General features: G+C 36.4%; 2 protein-coding genes across 2 annotated transcripts in view; both read right to left on the minus strand.

Moving 5' to 3' along the window:
* Positions 1–26,200, minus strand: part of LOC140139766 (solute carrier family 35 member G1-like) — a 61,735-nt gene that overhangs the window by 31,382 nt on the left and 4,153 nt on the right. The gene's annotated exons all lie outside the window — the stretch shown is intronic.
* LOC140139765 (solute carrier family 35 member G1-like) lies at positions 9,736–13,341 on the minus strand. Its single transcript, XM_072161472.1, has 2 exons — positions 12,653–13,341; positions 9,736–11,535 (listed from the first exon to the last, which is right to left on the minus strand). The coding sequence occupies exons 1-2, from the start codon at positions 13,185–13,187 to the stop codon at positions 11,228–11,230; spliced, it is 843 nt and encodes a 280-aa protein (XP_072017573.1). The 5' UTR covers positions 13,188–13,341; the 3' UTR covers positions 9,736–11,227.

A 26,200-nucleotide genomic window follows, 5' to 3' on the forward strand; every position in this document is an offset into this window, starting at 1 on the left:
ATGTCTGAACATAATAGGTAGAAGCGATTGACACCAGCGGGAGTGGAGAAGGCTAGATTATTCAGCTATTAGGCTCAAGGCAAGTGCTACATTAATACTAGCCACACATATGCTCACAGGCTAGCAATAAATAGCAACTTGTTTACATGCATCAGGTGGATTGTAAGAGCGAAGTACTGTTTTTGACATGTTCCTGCATGACTATTGTCAGCTATGGCCGCCAGTGAGGTCACTGAAGTGTAGGAATGTGTCAAGTCGGATTCGTCATGGTCGTGTATAGGATATAAACATCTCAAAAAAAGTAACTAACCCCCATTAAATAATGTCCATTATTCAAAAATGGGTGACTGTATTACAAATCTGTAATCTGCAGAATTTATTTCTGCACATTTTGACACCTCATTTGTAGCAATTGACTAAATATTGACGTCACAGCGTACATGTACATTTAAATCATGAAATGTAACCAAAGATTTGAAAGTTGCAGTAAATTGTATTTATAATGGAAGGAAATCTGTGTAATGATATCTGAGTGTTTTTGTATCAATTGTTGTAAGTGCAACTTTCAAATCGGGACCTCATTACATTAAATTGACCGGTGTTTTATTGTTTTCTGGGCTATCGTATCAATTGCATCAAAAATGTTGCTAAAATTACACTTTACAGCAAAATTTTAGACTGTCCAGATTTGGTAAATCTTGCTCAAAAGATACAGTTGACTCAACGAATTAACTTTCATCCAATTTTCAACATTAACAGAATAAAGTACTTTAACATCGAATGTGTATTTGTGTTCAAATTGAGGCTAGAGTTCTCGAGTAAGTTTTGCCCAGTTTTATAAGTAAATTAAATTTGCATTGCGAACTATAGTCAAAATAACAAATTCTCGATCATGAGAGGATGTACCTTCTACACTTTACAGCAAAATTTTAGACTGTCCAGATTTGGTAAATCTTGCTCAAAAGATACAGTTGACTCAACGAATTAACTTTCATCCAATTTTCAACATTAACAGAATAAAGTACTTTAACATCGAATGTGTATTTGTGTTCAAATTGAGGCTAGAGTTCTCGAGTAAGTTTTGCCCAGTTTTATAAGTAAATTAAATTTGCATTGCGAACTATAGTCAAAATAACAAATTCTCGATCATGAGAGGATGTACCTTCTGCGTCAGCGTACTTTTTAGAATAACACGATCGCGCGACCTGCATGACCGAACCTTGACCTTGCCTAGCAATGACCGTGTAATTGTCTCAAAAGCTGTGTTTGCGCCGTAAGCGCAGGTCTTTGCGTAGTACGCTCGACGCAAATAACTGTGCGTAACCAAGTTGGCTCTCATGATCAAGAATTTAATATTTTGGCTATAGGATGCATATATTGTAACTTAATACATGTTCATACATACGCGTTATATAACCGCATATGTGATTGGTCGATAGGTGGGCATAAACAACGTTTATGCCCAAGCCGCGATCAGAACCGATGAACTCTCCTGCACAATATATTTTGGCATGGCTAAAGGGCGAGTCAAACAATTTTTGGCAGACAACTGTGAGAACTCATAATTATTGCACAGCCCTAAGGGAGCATAACATGAGGTAGGGTTAGATACCCCTGAAACATGCACAAAATAATACAACACATATATGCTTAGTAAGCATATGGGGAACATTCAATCACTTTTAATATTATAATTTATATACCCTTCCAAAAGCAAAGGGTTATTCTGAATACACTATTGCACTTTTAAATTAAATTAATATTTTTATACAATACATGTACACAGGTTGTATAATAAATCATCTCTTTTTTCATTCTTTGCTATTCAATAGAAACGGTAAAAAAAACAATAGTAACACCATGCCCACTACTGCTTTTCTTACAGAGCTCTTAGATAATGTCAGTAATTTTAAGCATACTCCCCTTCAGCCCTATTGACTATTCTTACCATATCTCTGATAGGCTAAAGTGTAGCCCTTTTTGTAATCAATTAAAATAGGAAGTTAGAGGCATGCAGTAGTGTCCATGGGTTAACATTATACTCACCAAGTAATTAACTGACTGTAAATTCAAATACATATTTGTACAACAAAATTCTCACAATTTTTAAAGAACACCAAATAGATTGGACCCAAAAAGTACCAACTCAACCATGTCTGATGTGTTATAGGTTAATGATGAATACGTATTACTTGTTGGGAGAGAAATTAGGCAAAATAATGCACACATGCTGATGTTGATGCGTCTAATGCACGAGCCCCAAAGGGGTAAGTGCATTAGATGCATCAACAACAGTGCAAGCTAGTGCAATATTTTGTCTTAATTTCTAGAGCAACAAGTAATACGCATTCATTAACCTATTTAAATAATGAAATGGAGCTCAGACAAACTGGAATGATAATATATTTTCTCAGGCATGTATCCTCTGGAGCCTTGCATTTAATATTTAATGTCTCATATTGACTGATGCCCTGCTAGGACACAGCAGATAGATAGGCCACCCTCTCTATTTATCATAACCTATTTTCTGCGCTGAGACTGCCGAGTTTGTTGTTTTTAGAGCTTCAGAGCACAATCTTGTCATAATGGCGTGATACAGCGACCACGGTACACAGGCGCCCCTATAGTCAGGCGCTATGGCGCACAACCAAAGTTGCAGCAAATATTTTCAGAAGTCCAACACGATATGAGCTGTTATTCAGTTGTCACTGCCGAGTATAACACAGTACATACGCTGTGTAGATGACAGATGGATAAGGACCGTCGATCTATCGATAATAATCAAAAAATCGACTATCCAATAATATCAATATCGGCGATATCACTTTCTGAACAAAATCGATATATCAGAGTTGCCGATATATTGATAAAAGAGTATATATATCGGCCAGTACTACATGTCAAGCCTTCATAATTTGTCACCTGTCACAACATTACCGTGAAAAATCTCGCCGTATTATAACTTTCCTGGCGACTTTCCCCTACCTGCTTCATATTTTATATAAGAAGTGATATATTTTTCTAAAAACGTTCTTCATTCAAAAAAATAAGGAGCAAAACTATGAAAAACGATAGGATTATATCAAACATTTTTCTCTCATCATTGAAATTCTGTGTGTACGCCGCCATTTTTGTCTTACCATAATCCACACATTTCCTGTTTCCCCACAATCCATTTGTTTTCGAAAGTCATTTTTATAAAGTTTAAGCCCCATCAAATTCAATATTTTACGTGCATAAAGGCATTTATTAAATGTCTATAACGTTTTTAAGCGACTTAAAATGGTTTTAATTATTTTTGGAACAAAAAAAAAATATACCTCAAGGGTTCATACCACTAAATCCGCCTGTGAAGCGGTTTCCGGTAAAAGTTTATCACGACTATAGTCCCAACTTTGCCTAAAAATTACGACTATAGTCCCAACTTTGCCTAAAAATTGAAGAAAATCGGTACAATATTAACCATTTTAGTGTTAAAAATTGTGTTTTACTAGATTTTGTGAATGTGATCTCTGAAAATTTGAAAAGAAAATGCAAAAATTTGAGTGATGTTTACGATTATGGGCGCATGAGCACACGAGGTCAAAACGCGGTTAGCAGTCGGATGTAAACACAGGAAAATCTGACCTTTTTTATATAACGCTAATTTTCTCAAAAGTAGACGGAAAATGTTGTGTCATTTTCAGATATGTTATGCAGAATTTTGTTCTGATTAAGAAGATGATAGTAAATATATATAGGGATGACCAATGAACCATCAACTTGATTAGAACACTCCCATAGACATGCAGGGAGCTCAACTGTGCACTGCTTGCACATACATTTCTAAATTGATCTCATTCTTTTATTTTTCAATATTTTTCTGTAAAATTTGGGGAAGTTACTGCCAATTATATTTTGTAACTATCTTGCAAATTACAGCAACATAACTTATTTTGTTTTTCTGTAAGTGCGAGTCAAAATTGGTCCATCGCCACAGTGCGCTTAATTGCCAGTGGCTGAGTTTAGCACTGCTCAAGAATGGCACAAAATATTCAAATCAGTAAGATCAGGTGAAAAACGTGGCCTACTGAGCTGTAATTTGGCAGAGTTGCCAGTAATACCTCTATCATACCCTCTGTAAAAAGGTTAAAAAAATTGAACAAGTAGATCTCGAGTTACAAATTAAATCACCAGCTTCCCTTTGGAATTTTTATATTCCTTTCAAATCATGTTAAGAAGACACCTTTCTGAACCTAAATGTGAAGTTTCGTGCTCATTCGATGTATTGTTCACCTGATCTTAACCCTAAACGTTTTCTTATATTTAGGCCTATAATATCTACAACTTGCTGCTGGCTATACCTTGTTTAGGACTTTCAAAAGAAGTACCTGAATGTGCAACCATAACTGTTTCAAAATAGCCCATGATAGTCATGCAGGTAACTCCGAGGTCAAGCATTGAATTGGTTTGAACAAAGATACTCATAATGTATTGAGTGCTACTTTGGTTTGAATGAGGAATACTACAAACTACAGGAATACACATGAGCATGATGAGGATAATCTCTATTGTTGTGAATGAGTCAATGACCTTCAAAACTTAAGATTTTGTTTACATACACCTACTAATTGGTCATATTAAACCCAATAACATTGAAATTCTTGGTTGTGAAAAAAAAATTCACCTACTTAGTGCAATTTTGATTTTGTGCCATATCGGCTATCTTGGATGATTTTTGGCAAATGTCCTCTAAATGCATGATTTCAATGCCTTGGTTTGAAAAAATAAGTTATGCCAGTGACTAGTTAAGTGCCATTTCATAAGAAACCCCTTTGATACTTTCACAATATGCTTGTTTCATGTTTGCAAATATGTTAAAATAAAGAAATATATAAAGGTAAATATATGCTTATGCCAATTTTGCTCCCAACTGCTATTTTTGGACCTTGTCATTTTATTTCGCTCCAATGACCGGTCAGAATGGGAAACTTTGATAATTCATAATTCAAAAGTTTTTGACCGATTTTGACCATTTAACCACCAAAATACTTCTGTTGATTAGTTCTACTCAGAAAACAATCTTTTGTAGCAATAGGGTCAACATGAAATTTTGATGGTTATCCCTAATATATATTTTAAAGTAAGAGGTAACTCGACTTATGGCCTAAAACGCAACCCCTATTTTGCACGTAAAGTCTATGGAAAGCTATTTTGTGTTATGTACCCTCAATTCTCGACACCCCTGTCAGCGGCCATTTTGTTTCTCACATGTATTAAAATTCCCAGAATGCACTTGTTTTCAAAAAATTTTCATTTTTCTAAAGTTACCACTCCATCAAAATTGATATTTTACACACATAAATAAGCATATAAATGTCTTCAACATTTGCAAGCAGTTTTAACGATCCTGCATTTCCTGAAGAATAAGATCTGGTCACATGATCATTATCTACTTCCTGTGATTGCGCAATTAAACATGGCCGATTTGCTTCTTGCATCGATTTCTAAGGAAATTTTCCCGGAAATTTTACAAAGTTCAGGATAAAGGAAGTTAAGTTTATGGTGTTGCAAATGAAATATAATAGTTTGCAGATCGTTGAAAGCAGAAAACAAATATGAAAAGTGGTATTTTATAAGCTTAAAACATATGTCTTTGGGACAAGTTTGACAATGCAAAAATGAGGAATAGAGGGTTCCAAATTCGGAACCATTGGCGTAAAATACATTCATAGCTATTCATTGAAGTTTGAAAAATCGATTTAGCGATTTATATCGATATTGAATGACCAATAAATCGATATCAATTATTTCCAACATCGACGATGCCTACAGATGGAGTGAGTGTTCCATTATGTACAGAGTAATCCTGAGTTGGTGCTCCTTGGGTCTAATCTATTTTTATGAACACATATTTTACAGAATTACATGTAAATTCATAAATGGAAAAAAAAATCTGACAGAATGATAATTTGCTCCGAATCCGTAATTTGCTAGACAGGTTTTCTAGTAACCCTGACCTTTATATATAGATGCAGGTTTAATTGGTTGACAATAAACAAAGTTTCTGTTCAAAACATGTTCAAAACATGTTCAAAAATTGCACCTGGTTACCTTAAGGGAACTGGAATGAGCGTTTTGAGCGTTTTGACAACATTTTTTGTGGGACATGAGAGCACATCAAACCTATCGAATTGCATTCTGAATACGAAGAAAATCTTTCTGATATCACATAATTTTCATTTTATGAAATACACGATATAATACAAATTTTATGACAAATTATTAAAATTTGATATTTTTCACATTTTGGAGATATAACAGTCCTCGAAGTAAATTTTATAAATTTAATAATATTTTTTTTATTATTATTTTTTTTCTCCGCAAATCAAATTTTCATTCCTTAAACATATTACATATCTTACTCTACCGGTTTTTAATACAACACAAAACAACAATACAAAACAAATAGACAGAACAATTTATCACAGCGCAATTCTCAAATATAATAGTGTAGACAAAAATCATCGCATGCATTAATTAAATAAGCCCCTCCAAACCTGCCATTTACGTTGATATATTTGGTAATTTAAGTCTTTTAAATAAATAAATCTTTCCAGAATGTGATAATTTTCAATTTCTTTTTGAAGAGGTAAAAAGGAGAGTGACGAATTTTGACATCTTCTTCTATAAATATAAAATTTGGTTAAGATAATAATCAAATTTACAGCATGATTACTCTTTTTAATGTCTGTTCCAAAAAGAATATGGTTTTGATTTAAGGTAACAGGAATACCAACATAATAAAAAAACCAGGTTTGTAGTTGAACCCAAATTGGTTTCACCTTTTTAAATTTAATAATATAGTCTTAATATATTACATTGCTAATTTCAAAAAATCAAAATTATTTGATATCAGAAGGCCATTCTTCAGTATTCAGAATGCAATTCGATATGTCTGATGTGCTCTAATGTCCCACAATAAATACTGTCCAAACGCTCATACCCACCCCTTAATTTACAACAGAAAAACACTCAGAACAGCAAACCTATTTAAAACCATATTGCATCTGGCAGCTACACTAAAAGTTTCAATGGACCTTAATGTAAAACTCCTTTACTAGAAAACCTGTCAGGCATGCAAACGATATAGCGATACCGCGATGTAATACCGATATTCAGTCCGGCTAGGGAAAGCTGCACTCAATAGAGGCCGTCAGCCTTTCGCCATCTTGTGGGTACAAATGATCTGTGTATTCATGTGTCAGACACTACGTGCAGGGCGCAGCTTGCCACGTAGCTGTTATCGCGCATCAACACAGTGATTTTGCTGTTCACGCATGGAGATCGAACGACCATCACAGCGTGTACCAACAAGATGGTGGCATATGACGTCACGCTAACGGCCTCTATAGGCATATGCCCTTCCTTTACATCCGGTCACTAATTATGTTAAATACGGTAAGCAAATCCCTATTGCAATTTGAATTTTACACATACATGAAGAAGTGATACATACTATACTATATCCATATTGTGAAACTCTAACTTTTAGCACTTTATAACATGCAAATTGCATGAGAAAAATACTGTACATGGCACTACAATATTCAATTATTATTATTACTCAATTAATTGAACATACAATAATTTAAATTTGTTAATACTTGTATTTACATGTACACCCCTACAAAAAATCAAAACATGTGATTAATCAAAATGAGCCATTGCTTCAATTGATTTTGGGTAGTTTTGTAACCAAGTATAATAATGCTTAAATTATTTGTAAGTGATGCTTTGATGTGAGAACTACTGCCTTTGTGACAGCATTGGGCTATTCCAGTTGAAATCCATACACCCCTTGTGGAAAACATGCCCTTAATCTCCCACACAGGGAGTGTGAATTTCAAATGGGGTTACCAGAATGGGTGACTTCATTAGAAATCTACACCTCCTGTGTGGGAGATTTAGGTCATGTCTTACATAGGGGTGTATGTGTTTCATCTGGAATAGCCCAAATTCTGATTCCAGGTTAAAATTATGTGATATATTCATTGAACTAACTAATAAAAATGCAGCTTAACCCTTTCCAGCCCTTCAACCATTAATACCATGTTGCTGATTGGCTGAATAAATCATTAATAGTATTCTGTAAACCAATCAGCAGGTAGTACTCATGAGGTTAAGCCTCTACAGCCTTACCACCATTCTAACCATGCTGCTGATTGGCTCAATAAATCAATATTCTTGTAACCAATCATCAGATAGTATGCATGGGCTTATACTCTTTAGCCCTTCCACCATTCTTACCATGTTGCCGATTGGAAAATGAATCATAATAGTCTTCTGTAAACCAATCAGCAGATAGTACTCATGGGGATAAGCCTCTTCAGCCACCATTCTTACCATGTTGATGATTGGCTCAATAAATTATGTTAACTTATTGATCTATTAATCTAAAGTTGATAGGTTGATGCATCTGGGAGCTATTGTCATTTAACCGAAGATCGACGTAATCATGGTTCGACTTACACAACACAAGATGAATAGGTTCACTGCTTGAACCATTTGTTGCATACATATTCTTCAATATCTCACCTCAGTATACATAACATCAAATTGCTTTACATGTGCTTTTAGAAAGATAGTTCCTGAAGTCCCTGCCTTACGACTCTGGCAGTGTGAGGTGAAGCCCTATCTTGAAAGAACTTAACAACTGGGGTGGGTCCATTCTGTAACTGCCCATATCAAATTTTGAAGCATTGCAAGTTATAGCATGTTTGCATGGGATACGCCTTGCTCTTAGAAACTATCTCCTAAATCTTCTCTGTACTTCTCCATAGCTTCGTGTCGACCAGTGATTCTTAACTATGAATGCACATTGAAGTGTGGAATACTGTGGAGCCATTCCAATAACTTTTACCAGGTCTAAACTAACCTGCACTGTCTGCAGTCTATAGCCATTCTGCCACACCGTACCATCTACTTAGTAATCTCAAAAATACAATTTAGGTTGCCGCCCTGGATGGTGTTGATACACAAACGTCTTTCACCCCACCTAAATTATTCAAGTCAATAATATTACTCTCAAGCAATAAATATTGATTATTACATTAATATATATTATGAATGAAGAAATAGGCAAGGAAAATATTAAACATTTCCATGATTTGCAACATATCATCCTCACAAAGTATTTGCAGTAAAATAGAGCTTTGAAAATGGTGCGCTACTGATCCAGCGTTACGACGAAAAGTGTAAAAACACCTACTTTCCTATAGAATCATGTAACTTCTGAATAGAATGTGCTATCTTTATGATCTAAAATTCTTAGAGAAGATAAAACTACTATAATTACAAATATTTAAACAATTAACCCCAAACTGGCACAAAAAATAGTGACAAAATTCGGCAAAAAATGAGAAGTCTTCGGTACCAATCATTTTGATACACCCTGTAGAACACCTATGTTACATGTAAGTGCTCTTTGCATACTGTATGATTGGCACACACTTATTAATCTGAATTAAAGCATAAGTTGGAACTTTCTTGACATGTGCAGTAACAACAAAAAAATGCCACTCTCTAGGTTGAACAAAGTATGGAATTTACCTAATAAAATGACAAGAATTTTACAAATTAACAAAAAATATTTTCCTGGACAAGTGAAACTACATGCTAATTGGTTACAAGAAGAAAATTAAGATTTATTGAGCCAATCAGCAGCATGGTAAGAAGAAGTAGTGCAGAAGAGGATTGTGATTAATTATTTTGAAGCTGTAATTTAATTGGTCACTCAGATAAAATATATCACATACTTTGCCAATCACAAATGCTGACATATATACGAAAGGCAGAACATTTATCTCAGGGGTTAAAATAATGAAAGAAAAAACTAAATGCCAGGCATCTAATCACAAACAAATGATGTCAGCATCAACCAACAGCCATCCAAAATAATAACAAAGTATAGAGAGTCAATTTTGTCACACACAATAGAGAGTCAGTGGTTGTCACACACAAAAATTATGAAAATCCTTTGTACCCTTGCCTTGCATCATTTAAGACACTTTTTAACGGTACCACTACCTGGCGGCAATATCATCTTATTTGACACAACCTACATGTAACTCAACACATATGTGACATGATCAATGGAATGAGTCACATGTTGACCCTGGTCAAAAATGAGTTTTATATAAGTTTCTAAAGAGAACATTTAGAGCTTTCAGAAACTGAAAACCCCATGTTTATACGACTTTTCTTTGCGTAGTTATATCAATTTATCAATCGCTGAAAACAATATAAAACAAAAGAATTTTAACACCTTCTTTGCCAATATCTCAGAATCAATATTAGCGACATCTGACTCATTTCCCTTGATCGTGTCACATATGCTAAAGATAATTGAGATACAGGTAAAAATACCAAGCAAGAAACAGTAGAATATGGTTGTCATAACTTTGCAGCTAAATAGAGGATGTATATATTTGAGAACTTCAGAAAAGTCAGTACATGTGGTGCAATCAAGCAAAATGATTTGCCTGATGATGAGCAAAATTAAAATTTGGTGTTTAATTTCATTTCATTTTGAAATTTGATCACAATTGGACTAGTTGATTGCTCTATGGGTCGTATTTAAAAATCAATCATTGTAACATACAACTCATCACATCACACATGTATGTAAAATATTTTTGGCCAAAATCCACATATTTAACAAAATTGATTGGCATCTTTTATGCCAGCACAAGACATGCATGTATACGCACATTACAAACTAACATGCACTTAAAACTGCATCACATCATTGAAAAGGGTTGATAAATTCACCTCAAGGTGGAAATTGTAGCAGTCATTTACACACCCTATACAACCATTATTCTTCACCTCGTGTCTCGTGGCTATCATCATTATTATGATCATCATCCAACATCTCCTCCTCATATTTATTATCATGGTTACTGTTACCATGATCATCATCACCTTGGTTACTGCTCTCATCCTTCTTGGCCAACCACTTCCGTACATTAATCCCCATAGATGACAACACAATCAGAACAGCACCAACAATCGACGTCCAAAATGGCTTTGTTCCGAATACTATAAACTGCATGATGAATGCTACAGTGACATCATTTGTCCTCATCACCGACACATACCCGGCTTTTTCGGTCTGGAATGCCCTTGTGAGGAATATCTGCCCAAGAAAACTGAACACTCCTATTCCAAAAAGTAACAGTCTGTCTCATCGTCCGCAATTGGGAAGTGTCCACCACTGGAGGGATGAGATTAAGATGGCAGTGAGGATTGTTGTGAATAGGGCATAGTAAAATACTGTTGTCAAATAGTGAACGCTTTTACCGATTTTGCGTAAGGTGATGAAAGTGATGGCTGCAAATAATGCGCCGGATAGAGCCAGCAAAGACCCAAGTAACTGGCCCTTGTTGGAGTCTTCTTCCTTGTTCTTATTGTGGAATATGAAAGGTGGTCGAGTGACAAGAAACACTCCACATATTGAGAGTATGCATAACAGGACATCCCATATACTGCAACCTGTGGTCAAAGGTGAAGAAACATAAAGAATTTTATTATTTATTTACTTTACTTTTTTATGTTTCATGTATATAGATTTTGTAAATTGTGGGATAGGCTTTTACGACAGGAATTCATAACAATTAGTGGTTTTTTTAGCGGGTTCGCCGTCGGACAAGTTCAGAACTGTCAAGCTTTCGTCAGGAGTAGCTCTGACTTCTTCAGGACAAAGTACCTAAGAATGAGACATGTAGACCGCCCCTTGTCTACTGATGGCTCTGAAAAAAGCTGTTCACTGAAGAATGCCCCTTGTCAACAGAGAACAAGCAGATCTCGCATATCTGCTAAATTTAAAGGTTGGTGGCTATGAAAAGAGCCATTCACTGAAGACTGCCCCTTGTCAACAGAAAAGAAGCAGACCTCTCCTATCTGCTCAATTTAAAAGTTTGGTGGCTCTGAAAAGAGACGTTCACTGAAGACTGCTCCTTGTCAAATACAATCATCAGGTGACCTGCATGATCTTTAACCAATGAAGGCAGGCCTTTGGGAGGGACATAGAATAGATTAGATGGAGGCATGGAATTAATTTAAACACTGTACACTCTTTTTGAATAGCCATAATTAATTAAGAGCATTGCAATTTATAAACATACAATGATTTAGCTGCAGCCAGTTTAAGGAAAGTCTTTCGGAGAGTGATTGTGTTTTTCAAATGGATTAGCTAGTGTTAATTACTTTGAAACTCATACTCCCCTGTATGGCTATAGCTAAATGTATCCTGGAGTGAGTTTTTCAAATGAAAGGTACCCAAATGTCTATTCTATTTGAAATCCATACTCCCTTTTTAGAAGACTTTGGCTAAATCTTCAACAGGGGGAGTGTGGATATCAAATGGAACCGCCTATTGTGTGAAATCAGGTGCCATTTGTCTATTACTGTGTGGGAAGATTTGGATATCAAACACACACAAAATTACTCTCCAAATTAAAACTTTGGCTATCTTACTGATCGGTGACATAAAATAAGATCAGGCTAAGCAATTTTACAACGCATAATCTGACTGCAACTATTTTTGGCTAAAATCAATATTTCCGAGTTCCGACTGATTTTGCTTGATCACATCACAATTATTACCAACCTTCTTTCAGCAGAATGCAAGCAAAGATGACAGTAAAGATTGGATTACAAAAGAAGATGGCGTTGGCGTCTCCCACGGCCGTCATCTGGCATGCAGAGTACAATAACCCTATAGCAGTGGCACCTGCAACAGTCCTCAGTAAAAGTAGAAACAGCTGCTTCTTGGCCACTAGAATCACCGGTCTTGTGTACACCAATGGTGGTATGATTAGGATCACCGTAAAAAGAAAACGCCAAAATAAAATTTCGGCGCTATTGACTTTCCCGGTGAGCATTTTCACGAATATTGTTGTGATGGCGAAAAACACGGAAGAGATGAAAGCGTAAAATAATCCAATGTGGCTTGTGAATCGTCTAAAACATTTCTGGTATTTTGTCAACTCGGTATTCTCATTGTTTGCATTATTTTGTCGCTGTTCGGCTTCCGGATCCGGTGCGATGTTGATAAGTTCGTCATCGCTTGAAGAGTTCAACACTAATCTCGTCTGGTTGGAAGTGAAATCTAACAGCTCCTCGTCACTTGACAACGCATCCATGTAACCACCTGATGCTCCGCTTGAAGGTCCCACGGTAGTTCAGACATTCGATGAAGGTCTTCCTTAGAGGCGTAGAGAATGTTGTCATCATCAGAGTCATGTCTGGTTAGTGGTGGGAGAGGAAGTGGTTTTACATCAGCCATGATGAAGAAAACAGTTCTGCAAAAAGATTATATTACAAAAAATATATAATTATATGGAATACAAAAAATATATACTTTGTATTGCATTATGTATTTTGTATACTTCTACAAGATGCTAGCTGATAATGCATTAATTAATTTTGGGGACCATCTTGGATTTTTATGCGCAGTAGAAAAGTCACTTTGCACTTGCGTTAGGGTGCATCAAACGCCCCTCATGTCAATGTTATTTTTTGCTCATATGATTAAAGTGTGCCACTTGTCAAGTTAAATAAGTGGTCCAAATTTAAATTCAAACGGAGGTCGGGAAATGGGTCCACCGCGAGCTCAAAGTTTGAACGTTATTTGCATGTATAACATATAATTACACATGAGGCAGCTATTTAGTTTTCGGTACTTTATGACATGCACAATAAAGGCTGCCTCATTGATTTGTGCACTAAGTAGCCAAAATGTATCATCTCAATGATCTCATACTTACAAATCATAATAATCATGCTAGGATGATGTCATAGGTTATAGATATGCCTTCAAAATGAATAGCTGCCCCATGTATTCAAATACATAATAAAGCATACATATCTCTTATAGTCTTATTTGGTGTTAATTCACTTTACGGTTGCCATCAGAAAGGAGTCAATAGATAACCAGTTTTACAATGATGCTTCTGCTTGAGCAGTGAACAATTAAAAAGCCATTATATTATTTATATTACCATTGCTCAAGATACTGCCCAGTGCCCATGAAGTGAAAGTTGCAGTTTAGTCTTAATCACGGCTATCGCTATACAGTTTATGCTTCCGCAAATTTGGTGTCTTCTTCCGATCTTGCTCCACCACCTGCAGAACATTCTGATAATGTTTCTCACTGTGGGATGTAGCCAGGAAATCGGCACTCAGTTTCACACCACGTTCCGCTGCGTTATTAACCACATTGATGGCTTTAACATTGTTTAAGGAGGATAGATACGCTGGGGATTCTGGCCATGTGTCTACGTCATCTGTTAAGAACGCCTCATTAATCTGCAGGATGTTCATAGTAAACCAAGAGTCTCTGCCGGCAAAGTCAGCTAAAGCTGTTGTTTGTGTGATGTTCTCATCAGAGAACCATACCGATTAGTTGGTGTGACCATCACTTCATCGGGTTTAACTGCGAGAAGCCTACTAGCAAGAGCTTGTTTCTCCTGTGGTGGCACCTAATCACTGAAGAGAGCCAGTGGGATCATTTCTTGGGAGATGTACCACAGATGTCGTTTCATGGCTTTTAGGGCACTTGCAGCAACATCAGCATTGACATCAGAATACTTAAGCAGACTCTTGTATAAGCAGAGATCGTTCCAGGGAGCATCAACTGCAACGCTGCATGTCATCCACCAGGAGCTGTAGATTACAGTTGCGAAGATGACAAACTCGCGTAACTTGGGCAGCTGATGTTTTGTTGTTACAGTGCCTTGTGGGAGAAGTTGAATGTGATCTTGCACCAAGGAGATCTTGATGCTGTACAACAGCTTGGACAGCCATCTTGCTTTGTGTAAATTAAAGCACCTGGCTGTTTGAAAGTGATGGATTGCTTACAACCGAGGAAGAACAAACACAATTCAGCAAACTCACGATAGTCATCTCGAGTTAGGTCCACTTTAGATATGAGGATACTTTCAGTATCTGCTTTCCACTGCTCAATCAACACTTGGTTTGCTTCACTGAAGTCTGCTAGATCCAATGGTGCTAGAGGCTCAGCATCACTATCATGTGGCAGCAAGTTATAGTTTGTGCGGAATCTTGAAAAGACAGTGATATCAGGTGACCTGGACGTTTCTATCTGGAGATCATTGACGACTTGGGTGAGAATCACCTCTCCGATGTGGTGTCTGCACCCTGACCGCAGAAGAGGTTTCTGAAGTCTCTGTTGTATTGAAACACAAGCTGCACCCTAGGGAATTCCAGCTTCTAAAATAAGAAACCAAATAAATTTCAAGGAAACTGGGATTTTCAAATGTTAAAAAGCAACATACTTGGAAATTCCAGCTTATAAATAACAAAAAATGCACATGGCAGCTATTATTTCAACTGCCAATTAAAGGTCTTTAAATAGCTGCCTTTATGCTAGTGTTATAAATGACTGTGTTATGTTGATTATACAGTTCATTTTAAGTACCATAGGAAGTTCAATTGAAGGCAGCCATTGTTGTATACTGTACAACATTATGTATAAATCAATAGCTGCCTTATTAGTTTATAACGTTTCCTACAAGATGCCTCACGGCAAACTTTGAGCTCATGGTGGACCCATTTCCGACCTCCGTTTGAATTTAAATTTGGAGCACTTATTTAACTTGACAAGTGGCACACTTTAATCATATGAGCAAAAAATAACATTGACATGAGGGGCGTTTGATGCACCCTAACTTGCGTACATCACATTTTCATGTTAAATGTATACAATTTACTTGTATATTCCCTCAGCCCTCAAATTAATCGAAGGCAATTGCCTTCGATGCCCTATAGTGTTGCCTTGGTGCTCTACATTTCTGTCTGTTTTCAAGCCTTTGAAAAGCATGTAATTGCTTTGGTGCCCTTTTCAAATTTTTTCAAATTGCCTTGGATTGGGTGCCCTTTCAAATGCTTAATTCTTAAAATTCTTAATAATGACTTACGTGTCATGGAAAGTAAAAAAAGTCAATTACAACATTTTTCTGTGACCTATGGTATTGTCAATCAAATATGGGCTAAGTCTGTTTCGGTTTATGAAGCAGAATGCACATCATAGCCGTTCTCAAGTATGTAAATTCTAGCCTAATTAATGCTCAAAAAATCTACCTACATGTAGCAACTGTCAATCTAACTGCCAGCGAAGCGACTTCACTTTTTACATAGGGACTGAATACGAGTGTCACGGCCCTGACATCTGTCCAACGATGCAAAAATTTCATAGGGCTGGCCTCTCTACTAGCAGTAGCAATAGTATACAGATCTGCAAATAAGTACCATATAACATGCCCCGGCATTGTCAATCATAACTTACAGGATAAGCAGACGTCAATCAGTGGCGAATATTGAAGCAGTACGCACAGGATTTAAAGCTAAAAACTGCTCAAATGCATATGGTCATTTTCACGGTAAAGGGTGTAACTTTGGATTTTTAACATTTTGATCCGTAGTTTTCTAATAAAGCCACAGAATTCCATGATTTTTGACCACATAAGTCATCTAGTTAGCAGCTACCTTGGGTAGCATAATCATCTTCGCGAGTTACTGCATTCAATTTTAGCAGGCTTAAATGTACCTAATATTGCCATTTTGAAAAACTGTAAAAACAGTAACATTTTTGTAAAACCCTGTGTTTTCTTCAGTTAGTTCATGGATAATTTTTCTTATCCTGAAAGTACGGTCATATGTTCAGTAAACACTGCCACATTAGATTTAATTGTGAACAGCCCTGTATTTTTGAGCACCGGACTTCGATATTTGTCGTTTCGGCGGCTTCATTTTCCGTTAACAATTGTTAACAAACTTTGTGGGTATAGCTTTGGTTCATAATTCTTGGTTATTTCTTCACTTCTTCTTGATTCATAACAGTTGATATCTTAACTTGAAATGGGTAACACAAATTAGTTGATTTGCAAGCTTTTAAAATTTTTATAAGATCTTGACTTCAAAGAGCCGATTTTCCGTTAACTTTTTGAAGCCTCCAAACAAACTGTTCAGCAAGCTTGGGCAAATATAAATAAAAGAGCTCATCCAATCTATTTATCAAAATGTAGCAAAGTAGATCCTCAAGTCACTTGTTTTTAAATCATGGAGATATATATCACCGTTTGAAAATGGGACCCAATACAAACTTTCCGTTAACAATTGAAGCCTCCGAAACAAATGAAGCCTCCGAAACAACAGTAAGCTTAATTATCATCTATGCATATCTAAATTGGTATGTTCCATATTGATATCTGCATTGTAATTGTTGCATGATATGTGCAGAATGTCATAAATTGAAAAAAAAATTGATATTATGGTTAACGCTTGAAAAATATACTGATATCCAAGAAAGCCCGTTTCGGAGGCTTCACATGCAAATAACACCACACTTAACAAATGGGTAAAAAAATTACCATGTTATAAATCTACAATATCTGCCGCATAGAATCATTGATTCAATACACACAAGAAAATAACAGCTTAGATGATCCCAACAGTGTTGTTTTCAAAAAACTACTTCTGCAATGTTTAACCATTGTTAACATGAAGCCTCGAAACAAAAAAAAATGACTTGCTGTGATAATTTAATTTTTGTCACAACTGAAATTCAATACTTAGAAGCAAAGCATGAAAATTGGTAATTGTGATATTTTTACCTATTTTTTCATGTCAACTTGTAGTAGTTAGCCAAATATTTTACTTTTATGATCACCTGTGTTGTTAACTGAAGCCTCCGAAACACAAATCGCTTGAATTGCCAATTCTAAAAAATAACTCCAATTTCTGTGAAACTTGGCTGGGAGGTTCCTTTCATCAAGTAGTATTTGTACATGAAGTTAGACATTTAAATTATTTTAGGAACCCAATTAAAACTTAAAAAATATGTTTAAGGTTGGGAAATTTCCATTGCAAATGACCCTTGATGTTAAAAATTTTCAAAATTGCAATTACAAACATAGCAAAACATGGTATAAAATTTAACTTATATCTGTTGACTTACTTTGGAATGGGATTTCACATGTATTCCAGCTTTCATGTCATAATTTTCTGAGCTTATGTAAAATACATTTTTTCTTAGATTTTAACCAAAATGTTATGGAAATGTCAAATTTTTTATCAGAAATCAAAAGGTTTAAGCCTTGAAACACTATTTTACTGGAATTTAAGTTGCTTCTATGCATGATTACAGTAAACAGAAACATATTTAAGTGGTTTGAAATTTTGACCCTAAAAATCAAAAGTTACACCCTTTACTGTGAAAATGACCATATAGCAAATGCTGCCATAGTAATTGTTAATTATTGCCGATGCTGTCAATTCCATTGCCAGCGAAGTCATTTCACTTTTGTACAGGGAATGAATCCTGGGATTAAAGCCATAACATTTGCTGATGAAGACACCCTACATACTTATCAACATTCTGTTTTTTACATGATTGTTATGTACTTTAGTAAACTAACATACCCTGCAAAAATCATGACTTTACATAGTTTTGTAGAAATTCAAGATTTTGAATAATCCGCAGGAACCGTTGTTTTATCATAATGATGGAAATATTAGTCGAAAACATACACGATGTGCATAACACAGTACATACATAGCATGCGTGCAGTCGTGACATATCAAAAGAGCCGACACGACTCGAGTTCAAATGAGTGGCTCGCATTGGCGACATATATGCGCTGTATTACATAGTGATTTTCTTTGCATTACCTCTTCTGTTTGGGCCCAAATTAAAAGAGGACAGTGAAAACTAACATTTTATACTAAAAATATAATTCTATTTTTAAATATGGAAATGTTATAATATGGCTTTAAATACAAGTGCTCCAGGCAAGTGCTACATTAATACTAGCCACAAATATGCTCACAGGCTAGCAATAAATAGCAACTTGTTTACATGCATCAGGTTGATCGAAAAATCTATCTTTTATGCACGACGACACGATAGTGCATAAGATAGAACTTGCTGGTAATACAAAACTCGTCTTTGTAGCGTTTACACTTCTGGAACGCTTTTAAAACAATTGTTCCGAATGTCTAATTTGGCTACAATTTTCCTGGACTAACATAATGTATCTTTGGATTCAATGTGGCTTACATTTAGAGATCTTTGAAGTACATTCTGGAGAAGATTTAGATCACAGCAGTGCGATGCTCCGGCGAATGATCATGCCCGATTTACTGTCACCGATGTACACGCTAGAGATGACCTTGTTATGACGTTTTCAATTGGGTACATCCGGGACATAATCAGTCACAGTACATGCCCAGTGTAGACGGCTGGTGGAATAAGCATGTGCGGAGTTCAGGATTGGCAAATCAGCGACTTAGTAGCCCAATAGGATGACTTTTGAAGATTTTCCTCACTACAGTTTCCTGTCCAATAAACACCAATTGATGGTTAAGAAAGTAATTGAGCAACTTTTCAAATCTGGCGTAGGCAATTTATGGTATTTTGCTATCCCATAGATACCAATGTATGAATTTTAAAAACAATCGAGCGACTTTTCTTAAATTATTTGACTCGCGATTTGGGCTAACATTTTTGGGAACACTGCTGGAGGTCAGTGGGTGCATGTACAGCAGAAACACGGTGTTGATCGAAGCTGTTAGGAGAACAAATATTGACGTTTTTCATAAGTACAGGTATTAAGATTTATTAAAATATTATAGTACAGTGTGTTGGTAATATGTCACGAACTATTTCATGATATTTTAGAGACAATAACTAACTTGAGGAAGAAGTTTTTATTCATATGCATGACATTGTACTCTGTATGGCAACTGCGTACATGTATCACACATACATGTAAACAAGTATGTTACATACGATAACATCCTTGCAAGTTCTAACTTCGTATCACAAGCTATCGGTTGTTCATGCGAAAGTTAGAACATTTCGAACAAGCATCAGGTGGATTGTAAGAGCGAATTACTGTTTTCGACATGTTCCTGCGTGACTATTTTTTCTTCATTAGAGACAAGCGATGACCAGTTTTTTAGGACACTTTGATTTACAGGTATGTCTGAACATAATAGGTAGAAGCGATTGACACCAGCGGGAGTGGAGAAGGCTAGATTATTCAGGTTTTAGTATTAGGCCCATGAAAGTCAATTCCGAGTTTGTCGCCCCTTTTTTTTCCCAGGTTGGTGAGGTGACTTTTTCATTTTTCATTTTTCATTATTTCATCAGATTTCATTATTGACCTAAAGTGTGTGGGCCGTGTTGATTTAAAGCCACACTCATACATGTTATTTATGTTTTTATATGGGTAGGGACTAGAAAAGTTAGAAAAGAGCCTGGTTTTGGTTCCAAGTTATAAATTTATATGTTTTACAAACAAAAATATATACGTTTCCAATTGCTAAAACTGGTGAAAACCCTGATACTTGAAAATAATGAATTATTTTGGCATTTTTGAACATTTGACGCGGGTGTTTTTGGTGTCCAAAAAGTGACGCGGGCGGGGGACGATAATCTCGGAATCGACTTTCACACGCCTTAAAGGTTTACTGCAAAATCATGAAATATATATACTTAATGGACATAGGAACGGCGCCATACATGAGACTGGCAAGCGAGTCTAGAAATATACAGCTCTGTATATCAGATACAGACGAATCCAACGAGCCAAGTGATGGTCAGGATTAAGTTCCTACACCTCACTGGCGGCCATAGATGGGGGCCATCCGCGCAAACTCGTTTGGATTGCGATCCAAGTTGCCAACTCGCGATAGTGGGCGATGTCTTGGATTCCAAGACATCGCCCACTATCGCGAGCGTTGCGTAAAATGAATGGATGGCCCCCAGCTATGGCCGCCAGTGAGGTGTAGGAATGTGTCAAGTCGGATTCGTCATGGTCGCATATAGGATATAAACATCTCAAAAAAAGTAACTAACCCCCATTAAATAATGTCCATTATTCAAAAATGGGTGACTGTAGCAATTGACTAAATATTGACGTCACAGCGTACATGTACATTTAAATCAACAACCAAAGATTTGAAAGTTGCAGTAAATTGTATTGATTTTGTATTCAGTATAATGGAAGGAAATCTGTGTATTAAACGATATACGAGTGGTTTTGTATTGTATCATGGAAGTGCAACTTTCAAATCGGGACCTCATTACATTCAATTGACCGGTGTTTTATTGTTTTCTGGGCTATTGTATCAATTGCATCAAAAATGTTGCTAAAATTACAATTTACAGCAAAATTTTAGACTGTCCAGATTTGGTAAATCTTGCTCAAATGATACAAATTAATTTTCATCCAAATTTTCAATATACTCTAACATCGAATGCGTATTTGTGTGCAAATTCGAAGCTAGAGTTCTCGAGTAAGTTTTGCCCGGTTTTATAAGTAAATTAAATTTGCATTGCGAACTAGGATGCATGATATATGTTCATCCATGTATATGTCATTAGAGAGTTTGCGGAATGAAGTTACTGGAACTTTAACGGCAACTTCAAAAATATTGATTGGATTTCTTCCTCAAATTCACTTCAACGCGAACGTCAGATTGGTTTCTGTACCAACAGCGTCTTGTTCCCGGGTCTTGTTGCTTAAACTCGGGACATGTGTATCAATGCGCGTTCAAAAGAAGGGCATGTGTAAGAGCTTGTTACCAACTACATCCAAATGTCTCTCTTTTGTTTAGTCAAATGGTTATTAGTCCCACTTCAAGACAAAAGACTCTACCTTAAGAGCTTCGTTTGAGTAAACATGAATGAACTCGTGATACCACTCAACATGGATTATGTCTGGACCCAGCGTTAATCTCCTTATCATATTATTTTGAAACTAGGTAGGTAACGTGTAGCGGTCTTTCGGTACACCGAAAAAACCGGTGCAATTGAAGCACCCACTCGACGGTGGGTCAAAGTGTTATACACCGTGTACACCGAAAATGTTGATGGTTTGGTAGACACCAAACTAAGTTTAATAACACCGTCGCCCATCGGTGGTTTTTGATGTTTATGTTTAATACGATGTTTTTAAAATTCGAGTTCTTACTTGGAATTACACTTGAGTATCGCTAAATTTCTCAAAAGCAAGTTAAACACCGTCGCCCATCGGCGGTTTTTGATGCTTTTAACAAGGATTCTCGAGTACTAATATACTATAGGATAAGCCACTCGTTTGCGCAAATGAAGTCAGTCACAATCATGCATGTGATGGCATTGCTGTACTATTGCTGTACCCCTGTACGTGTAGGAGTGTATTTTCTGTGGAAGAGTCGATGCATGTTTACGTCATCGTTTCAAAAAAAATTAAATGGCGAAAAACGGCGAACAATTGGTCGTTACTTTCCATTACTATCATATTGTGAAAAACCAAGTAGCTAAGGAGTTACCTCAATATGATAGGAAAATATTATAACCGATGACCCCGTGATGAGACTGGCTAAATAAGCTGTATTTTTGCCGGAAAGGGTCCGAATAATTGGCAGTCGATGGGCGCCATCTTGGAAAAATAGCTCGAAATAGACTTCCTCGACAGTCGTTCAAGATTGAGGAGATTTTAGCCTGACGATGTTAGACTTGATCAAGACGGACTGGCGTTTGTACCGTAACGGTCTAAATGTGCATATTTCACACATAAAATTAGCTCGAAATTCAATAAAACAAGTAAAATATGGACCTAATGTTCTCTCTACTTACATAAAATTTGATGAAAGGGGTATTTCTTTTTTAAAACAAATAAACATACGTTCAAATTGCGTTACAATCGTACCTGTACTTGCCGGTCTGAAACTAAGACTATTGCTGCACTTGGATTCCCCAGCAACCGTCAATCAAATACAGGATAAGTCCTTTTGACCAATAAAGCAGTAACGCGCATCATAGCCATTCACAAGTACGTAAGTTTTAGGCTGTGCACTTGGATGCATAGCAACCGGCATAGCAACCGTCACTCAAACTGCCGGCGAAGTGACTTCATTTTTTATACAGGGATTGAATACGAGTGTCACGGCCCTGCTTTTAATAAGAGAGTTCTTACTTGGAATCACACTTGAGATCGCTAAATTTCTCAAAGCGTCCGACAAGACCATGCACGGCAATCGATTGTGTGTTGATTATAAGCTGTTTACAATAATATAACAAAGCATTATACAGGCAGCGTTCAGTGGAGTTGGTCCGGGGGAGGGGGAGGTGGTGCTCTGGGTGCTGAAGCCCCCCGCACTTTGTTAAAAATCATGTAAAATCAGCCGTTTTTTAGCCATTAAGCCCCCCTGCATAACTCTGAAAGCCCCTCTGAGCCACCGCAGGAAAAGATCATGGACACGCCGCTGGCGTCCATCACACGATGGGCGATTCGCCCTCCAACTCTCAACAATCGCCCTGGTATAAAATGAACCATGAGGGCAAAAAAAAAAAAAAAAGTGACACACTCAAAAGATTCATACTCAAATATTCCTTTGCTTTTCCCCGACCATTTCCCACATAAAAAAATACCAGAAATAAATTTAAAATATTGTGCAAACTAGCTCTGAAAATCGGAAAATTATTACGAGTTATCAATTCCTCCAGTCCACGTCTGGCCTCTCCACGATGTTGTTTACCATTCACAGAGTGTTAAAATACAACGCTCTGCAGGGTCTATTGGTCTATTGTTTCCGATTAGAGCGCTGACATATTGGAAAATGTTGCCAATCAATATTCATGAGAGTGTACATTCAACGTCCAGTTTGCGAAATTGGGTGAGTTGTGTTTGGTAGGTGTGAAATACATCTGACTGGGCGTTTTAATTACGTAACGAATAAAGGCATTGACATAGTCGAATGGCTGCCCAGTGCTGTTATGTGTTTAGTTATTATAATAGGCCTAATAATTATTATTAAATGTATTCATCATTCCTTTCTTTTCTCTTCTCTGTACTTATTCTTTCCTAGGCCTACATTTTATCACTCCCTCGCTCTCATTGTCCCTCTCACCTCCCTCTCTCATTCCCATCATTTTCCTTATAGGCCTATTTCTATTTATCTACTTGTCTTTATTATATCTTTTTATTTCTCCTTCCTCCAGCCCTCTCTCATTCTCCATATCCCCTCCTCCCCTCTTCCTCCCTCCCCCCTCCCAAGACTTCTCACAGAGGTGAATCTGCCCCTCCCAACACCCTCCCCTCTTTGGGTACGCCACTATTTCTATACCAATCTTCTTAAAATTAAATTAAATGGAAATTTCTTAAAAACAACCTTTATAGGCCTATACTTATACTTGTATACGTATAGCGATTACCATTATAGTGTAATATAGATATATGGACTGGACGTGGCAGCCTTCATACATTCTAATGTGTAATCGATCACCAAGAGCATTCAATTTATTTAAATGAAACACCTATCGTCAGGTGGGTGGTAAAGATGATTGCATCGACAGCTAAAGCCTCCTTATAGTCTTCAGACCCACACAAGCACACATTTGGGATACATCAGTACAATGGTACCACTTTACACATGACTGCCCTTACACATGACTGTAGTGTGGTCACTTATTGATACTCGCCTGTTGTGTAGAGCGTTAATATGATGCCGGATCAGTGACCAATTTAATGGCGGAACCCCTTTATTCGAAACAATGGTACCACTTTTATGAATAGCCTGTCGCAACTTCTAATCGGCATCAAACGAACAAAAGATTATATAATCTATTGCGACTCTATTTCTATTAAAAGCTCTTTGTTAAAATAGCGCATGGCTTTCAGTCACGGTGAACAGTCACTCAAAAGTTTCAAATGCATTGGCCGGCCGGCTCCAGGGATATTCCCACAGAAGACCACACCGGGAGACCACGTGGCGGGGTGGACTTATTTAGTAAGCAAGGGCGGGCCGCCGTATCATTCTAAAAAATCTTGATTGTGATTGGTCACATTTGGATGCCTGTTGTTTGATGATGTCAACAATACCCAAATATGGAAATATTGGGCGTGACAAAGAGACAAACCAAGGGATATCCCCCTTTTTTGAACGGAAAATCCCTAGACATCACAATGCTTCAATTGGATGAGCTCATGAATAATTAATTAGGCAAACAAATGTCAAGATACATTTTATATGGAAAATTCCCACAGTGGAAAATTCTTACAGCATGAGCAATAGTCTACCTTTCCACTGTGAGTGTGGGGGACAAATAATTAAATGGATTAGTTTATCAATGAGGTCCATCTGCATGATGATCAATTTTTGGAACACAATATTTAATAACATGTTTTAGTTTGCTTTTATTTATTTATTTTTTATTTTTTATTTATTTTTATTTTTATATTTTGCTTTTTTTTTTTTGTAGCAATGTGATCATAAATTCATGCATGATTTTAACAAAATTGCCGTGTTTCTTCATCTTTCTTCCTTCTCAATTTCACAATGCCTTACGTGTTTTCTAGTAATTTAATAACTAACCAAATTAATTTATTCATCTGTTTTTTTGTTTTTGTTTTTGATTTTCTATTTATTTATTTCAATTTATGGCACTGCTGTCATGTGCTGTGCTTGCGTATAATTTTTTTAATCAAAGTTTTCCGTTCTCAGGTTTGAATTAGATTAATTTTTTTTAAATAATCACAGTATTTTTGTTTGTTAGTTTTGTTTTTATAGTATTAATTATGAAAAAAGAAGAAACAAATGTATGTTAAAATGATGTCTGAGTGTCTTATTTACTTCTCTTGATATTGTGGATATTTTAAAACAACGAAAAATGTTAAGGCGAAACATTGAATAATTGCCAATAAAATATTCTCATCCATTCAGTTGGTCCAGCTGATGGTGCTTGCTTCCAGGGTCGCTAGGTTAGGCTAATGAAAGTTGATCCCCAGTTTCCCGTTACATAGTTTTTCATGACTGGGTAGGTGACTGTTTCATTATTCATTATTCATTATTTTCAAACTTTCATTATCGGTGCAAAGTTAATTACGGAATGCTATGTTTTGAAAAAAAAAAAAAAAAATAAAGTATAGTAATGACCATGCTTCACTCAAATATTTTACCAACTTGGTCTTCAAAACAAATTTTAATTAAGCACATCTTCTTTGGAATCTTCAAATTAACCTATAGGTTGTGCAACATATGAAAGCACCAGAAGTCCATAATAGTCTTTGGAGAACCACTTAAACATATAAATACACTGTATGTGTGTTCTATTGCACACTACTTTTTACAAACCAAACTTACTCTC

The sequence above is a fragment of the Amphiura filiformis genome, chromosome 18 (genome assembly GCF_039555335.1).
Source record: "Amphiura filiformis chromosome 18, Afil_fr2py, whole genome shotgun sequence".
NCBI lineage: Eukaryota > Metazoa > Echinodermata > Ophiuroidea > Amphilepidida > Amphiuridae > Amphiura > Amphiura filiformis.

Coding starts and splice junctions, on each gene's coding strand:
- LOC140139765 (XM_072161472.1), bottom strand. CDS start 13,187: ATGGATGCGTTGTCAAGTGACGAGGAGCTGTTAGATTTCACTTCCAAC. Junction 11,536..12,652: donor TTGCATTCTGCTGAAAGAAG/GTTGGTAATAAT, acceptor CTTTGACCACAG/GTTGCAGTATATGGGATGTC.